This window comes from Trichechus manatus, unplaced genomic scaffold (genome assembly GCF_000243295.1).
Source record: "Trichechus manatus latirostris isolate Lorelei unplaced genomic scaffold, TriManLat1.0 scaffold00165, whole genome shotgun sequence".
In the NCBI taxonomy this organism is placed as follows: domain Eukaryota; kingdom Metazoa; phylum Chordata; class Mammalia; order Sirenia; family Trichechidae; genus Trichechus; species Trichechus manatus.
The window spans coordinates 3,308,270-3,314,381 of record NW_004444101.1 but is presented as its reverse complement, the minus strand read 5'-3'; the positions used below and the strand labels follow the sequence as shown (position 1 = coordinate 3,314,381).

Genomic DNA, 6,112 nt, shown 5'->3' with positions numbered 1-6,112 from the left:
CCCTGACCATCTCTTGTACGTTCCAGAGGGCGGCCATCACAGTCCCCGCCCCCCCGTCTCTCGTACATTCCAGGGAGCAGCCATCACAGTCCCCTCCCCTCGACTGTCTCTCATTGTTCATTCCAGGGGGCGGCCATCACAGTCTCCCCACCCCTGACTGTCTCTCGTTTTGTTCCAGGGGGCGGCCAGCCAGCAGGATGCTGAGCGCCTAGCTCTCCCAGCTCTCCAGCAGCGGATCCCCCTCTTCCCTGGCACCCATCTCGCCCCCTACCTGAGCACCGCGCCCCTGGAGCGGGATGGCGGGGCTGCGCACAACCCTCTTCTGCAGCACCTGGTCTTACTGGAGCAGCCGCCGCCGCAGACGCCCTTGGTTGCAGGTGCGTGCGGAGCAGCCGGCCGCAGCGGAAGCCCTGGTCCCGCCTCGGCTTCCTGCAGGACCTCGCTGCGTGGCTGTCCCCGAGCTAGCTTTCAGAGGAGGCAGGGAGGAGAGCCTCGTTCTACTCTGAGCTCCCACGTACAACCCTCGCCCGTTAGAGCGCGTGCCTTTCACATAGCTTAAAACTCCAAATCGGGGTTTGGGGTGAGTATAGAGCCCTGGTGGCACAGAGGCTAAGTGCTCAGCTGCTGACCGAATGATAAGCATTTCAAACCCACCAGCCGCTCTGCAGGAGAAAGATGTGGCCGTCTGCTTCTGTAGAGATTACAGCCTTGGAAACAGTGGGGCAGTTCTGCTCTGTGCTAGAAGGTCACTAGGGCTTGGAATCAACTCAACAGCAATGGGTTTTGCTTTCGTGTTTTGCGTTCTGGGGTAAGTTGGGGTTTAGGCCTGGTCTGGTGTTGAGGATGGGGGGTTTAGGGTTTTGTTTGTCCTTAGAGCGCTCGGTTCGCAGCGTCACTGCACTGAGCAGAGCCTGGGTGCACCGTCCCCTGCCTCCCGGGGCGGCTGTTTAGAAGAGGAGACCACCCCGTCACCCAGCCTGGACGGCAGTGTGTCACCGAGCCCTCGCTGAGCCGGGCTGGGTTTCCTACCTGCATCCTTTTGCTGGCCAGTGAGTCCCCTCCCCTGGATCGGCACCCCTGCCCCACGGCATCACCAGGGAGCACGAACCCCACGCAGCACTTCACCCTGGGCTTCAGAGGGCCCTTGGTCTGAACATGCATCAGAGCCTGTTAGCTGCTCAGGAGTCCAGGTCGTAAAGGAGGTTTCAATTCCTGGCTAGCGTCACTGTTAACACATAAAAGACACCTAGTCCGCTTCACTGTTCCCGGGTCCCTCTCCTTGCACTTCTCCATCCGAGATGTGTCTGCCACCGCTCGCCTGCTCCCTGTCCAGGTCAGGTGGTTCTGGGATTGGGTTGGGGGAAGGCTGCCTTTTTATAGGACTTTAACGAGGTTCCCCCCTTCTCCCATGACTCTGCGTCTTCTTAGGCTCGAGTGGATACAACTGCCCTGGGCCACCCCTGCATCAGGACGAGAGGCCCGCAGGGTCCACTCGGGTGTGAGGAGACCACAACGCAGTGTTGCCTCGTGTCTGCCGTCACAGGTTGCCAGGAGCACAGTCCTCCTGTAGCGGGGGAGAGGGCTTTGCTGGACCCTTTTGCTCACAGAACCATGTGAAAATGGTAAATCACCTATGCCGACAGTTTGCGAAAGCAGAGCTGCAGGCAAGTGAAAAGCATAAAGAAGGGGCAATTAAACTCCTTCGTTCGCAGGAAGTCGCTCATAGAATAGGCGTGCATTTTAAAACAAGATTCACATTCAAAGAAGCCTGTCTCCTATCGATAAAGAATTTTTAATTTAAAAGTTCAGGGCAAAGAGGGGCATGGTGAAGCAGGCCTCCTCATATGCAGCTGGAGGAATTAAGGTGCTCAGACCTTTCTAGAAAGCAGTCCTGGCAATGATACGTGCAGAACGCTTCAAAGTGTTAATACCTTCTTTGTGCATAAGCTCCTGCTTTAAAGAAACTCTGAGAACAGTTGAGACCCGAAGGATCTTTTTTTTCTCCCCCAGAACTTAGCTCCTGTGAGCGTGAGGGCATAGCCACTCGGGCAGTCTCCTGGCAAATCCTGGCTTCCCCAGCGTGGTGTGCTGCCCATTCACACCACCTGCATGCTGTTCAGATGAGAAGGAGCCTTTCTCAGCCGTGGCCCCTCTTGGGAAGGGCAGGCTTGCTCTTTGAGACCAATCACACCAGCCTCCCAACGCTTGGTGGATGGGCCTGATTTTCAATAAACTTAAAAAAAAAAAAAAAAAAAAAACAAAACCCAGTTACTGATCAGTTGGTTCCAACTCATTGTGACCCCATGTGTGCAGAGTAGAACTGTTCCATGTTGGCAAGGCTGTGACCTTTCAGAAGTAGATGGCCAGACCTTTCTTCCTGGGCATCTCTGGGTGAGTTCCAGTCACCAGCCTTTCAGCGACTAGTTGAGCACTTAACCATTTGTGCCCCCAGGGACTCTTTTCAACAGACAGTTCCTCCAAATTATGAGCTAGAAACCTAAAGCCAGGCCCCTGGGCACTGACCATTGACCTGGAAGCCAGGCCCTCACTGAGCCGGCTGGGCCCTCGCGGAGCCGTTGGGGCCGTCACTGAGTCATTTAGGCCCTCGCTGAGCTGGCCGGGCCCTTGCTTAGCCGTTTAGACCCTCGCTGAGCCGGCCGGGCCCTCGCTGAGCCATTTGGACCCTCGCTGAGCCATTTGGGCCCTCGCTGAGCCGGCTGGGCCCTCGCTGAGCCGGCCGGGCCCTCGCTGAGCTGGCCGGGCCCTCGCTGAGCCGTTTGGACCCTCGCTGAGCCGTTTGGGCCCTCACTGAGCCGTTTGGGCCCTCGCTGAGCTGGCCGGGCCCTCGCTGAGCCGTTTGGGCCCTCGCTAAGCCATTTGGGCCCTCGCTGAGCCGTTTGGGCCCTCGCTGAGCCGGCCGGGCCCTCGCTGAGCCGTTTGGACCCTCGCTAAGCCATTTGGGCCCTCGCTGAGCCGGCCGGGCCCTCGCTGAGCCGTTTGGGCCCTCGCTGAGCCGGCCGGGCCCTCCGCTTCCAGGAGGGCCCAGTGCCAGCAGGTGGGGTCCGTCGTCACCTCCTCAGTTACTGAGCAGCCCTTCTCTCCTCCTCTCTTGCCCCTCTTCCCCCTCTGCTGTTTCTCCCCCGTGTTATCTCCAGACTGGTATCTTTCAGGCCTGGGCGCTCTGCCCCTCCACGCCCAGCCCCTGGTCGGCGCGGACCGGGTGTCCCCGTCGGTGCACAAGCTGCGGCAGCACCGCCCGCTGGGCCGCACGCAGTCGGCGCCGCTGCCCCAGAACGCGCAGGCCCTGCAGCACCTGGTCATCCAGCAGCAGCACCAGCAGTTCCTGGAGAAGCACAAGCAGCAGTTCCAGCAGCAGCAGCTGCACGTGAGCAAGGTGGGTCTGCGAGCTGCGTGCCCTTTGGCCGCCGGTACACGCGCGTCTGCGGCTCCACTGCTCAGCACGGTCCGTTCTGGCTTGGAGGGGCCAGAAGACTTCCCGGAGGAGAGACGGTGGGCACACGTTCTAGCACACGCTGCAGAGACAGGAGAGTGGGAAGGGCCTGCAAGCCCGTGCTGAAAGCGTTCATCCCTGTGGAGGGGGTACCCGGGTCCGTCCCTGCTCCCCTGTTAGATGCGTAAGTCCAGTTAAAAAGCATAACGCAGGCCAAGTGTTTGTATCAGCGTGGTATGTTCCACGTGGTGCTCCATACTCAGCCTACACCTGGGTAGCCAGGTCCCCAGACCTCACCCAGCACGGGCCATTGCCCCCCGCAGCAGACAGCCCGAGCAGGCCCCCCATCTGGACGGGAAGGTACATCCTCGCGGTGCTGACTCCAGTTCACTCGCTGTGAGGTGTCACTCTCTGAGTGATGAGGAGCAGCGTCTGAAGGCAGGGAGTCCTGTTCACGTGTGATACGTTCTTGAAGAGCAGTTTGGAAGCTGGGTAATCTCCCTGGATTTTGTGACTTGATAGATTTACAGCAGCAAATGACAGCTGATTGAAGTGTTTGTGCAATGTTCTCCTGGGTGCTCAGGAAGACAGTGTCATACCATCCAGCACTGTCGTGTCTGCCCCGTGATGCGTGAGGTTCTTCTGGGAGCTCAGGAAGACGGTGATCCCGTGTCATACCATCCAGCACTGTCACGTCTGTCCCGTGACACTGACTTGACGGGACCCTGGGAGTGCGAGGATTCCCGTCCCGTTCCGCAGACCTGCCTAGTGGGCATCGGGCTACGACCATCGTCCCCGGCCACTGCTCACCTGAGCTCCGCCCCAGAGGAGCAGCTGTTCAGAGCTGGAAGGAGACTGCCCTCCCTGCTTGTGGGTGGCCGCCGGTTCAGCTGAGAAATCTCCGAGGCAGATGAGGTTACCCCAGGAGCTGGCTCTTCTCACGTCTGCCCGGCCGGTGCCTGGGTGGGTAGCAGGCATTTCCCAGGTGTGTGTTCCTTGGATTCTTGGTGTCGTGCCTTACGTCTGCGGTGGAGGAACGTTCTAGAGAATGCATGTCAAGGGCGAGTGGCACTTTGAACTTGGGCAGAGAAACCTTGCCCTGTGTGTGCTGGGCGTACAGGGGCACCCCCCGCTGTGGCCTCGTTTGCATAAAGTGGGAAACACACTGAGGCGGAAGCTCTTCCGTTACCAGCAAGTGTCTGAAGTCGTCCTGCGTGGCTAGGGGCCTTGCTGTGGAAGTCCGCTCCTGCTGTGAGTTCTGGACACCACGCCCCAACTCGAATCCCGCAGAGCAGGCGTCCCGTAACCGACGTCCTCAACTCCGAGGGAAGACGGGCTCCACGCTACAAGCACACCCGATGGGCTCTAGATCCTGCGAAGTTCCCTTGTCCCATGTTGGCCTTGGAGTCCAGCTGGCTTTTAAAGAATTATCGTTCCAAGCGTGGAGGTGCATTTGTTCTTATTTAATCAACAGAGAGGAGCTCCTGCTGCCCAAACGGCCTCAGGAAGGTAGAGAGCTGGTGTGCCCAGCTGAGGGAGGGAGAGGGCGGAAGGTGGTCTCTGTCTACGGCCCAGCCGATTGCACAGGCCTCTGCATCACTGCTGAACTGGGACGGCCCTGCTCTGCATCTCAGGGGGGGTCAGGCTTCCTGGGGTGCCTCTGTACAGGGACTGGAGAGGCTGTAGGCCACTGTGCAGAGTCCCCGTGTGTCTCTAGGTGGAAGTGCAGTCCAGCCCAGGGAGGCCCTGCCCCAGAGCTCCCGGACAGCAGGGCCAGGCCTGGGTGGGGCTGGGCAGGCAGGGCCTTCCGGAATCCTCGCTGTGGCCAGTGCTTTGGCTCCCGGAAGCCTGAAATGTTGCAACTTATCCGGAGGGGCCTGGAGGCCCTGCTGCTCAAGTCCCCCATTTTCTAAGGAGCTGAGACAGCAGGGCGGGCTGACCCCACCTTCCCACTCAGCCTGCCCACTGACTTCCAGCCCTCATGGTGGAGCTGCTGGCGGCCCAGAGCACCCCACCTACCCACCCCACCTCAGAGGGCCGTGGACCTCAGACCTGCTCCAGGCAGGCCCTGCCAGACAGGCTGCTGGAAGGGGCAAGGCTTCCGGGAGGCTCTGGGAAACAGTGTGGGGGAGGGGGTGGGACACCACGCCCACCCCACTGGACCGGAAAAGGAGCAGGCGCACCCTGTACCAAGGGAGAGGGCACTGCAGGCGGTTAGGAAAACAGTCCAAGGCTCTTAAACATTCATCCCCAAACCCCCAGCATCACCATCACCCATGGAAAAGAGACCACACCCCTCAGATGACATAACAGGGCCGGAGGTGGTGATGCCTTTCCAACGGGAAATCCCAGACACCACCTTAACTCCCCATATCCCGGCCACATCCACCTCAGGGGACGTTACCTGCTGGTGTGACCGACATCACCCACACAGAACTGACCCTCCTCGTGTCCCCGACCACACCCACCTCAGAGGATGTTACCTTCTGGTTTAACCAACATCACCAACATGGAGCAGACCCTCCTCGCACCCCAACCACACCCACCTCAGGGGACATCACCTGCTGATATAACCAACATCACGCACACGGAGCAGGCCCTTCTCATGCCCCGACCACACCCACCTCAGGGGACATCACCTACTGATATAACCAACATCAC

General features: G+C 59.6%; 1 protein-coding gene across 1 annotated transcript in view; it reads left to right on the top strand.

The window, feature by feature from the left end:
• HDAC4 (histone deacetylase 4) overlaps positions 1-6,112 on the top strand; it is a 285,280-nt gene that overhangs the window by 218,463 nt on the left and 60,705 nt on the right. The window contains exons 9-10 of the mRNA XM_023740851.1: positions 179-377; positions 3,171-3,394. Of these exons, the coding sequence (XP_023596619.1) occupies positions 179-377; positions 3,171-3,394 (423 nt within the window). The remainder of the gene's footprint in view (positions 1-178; positions 378-3,170; positions 3,395-6,112) is intronic.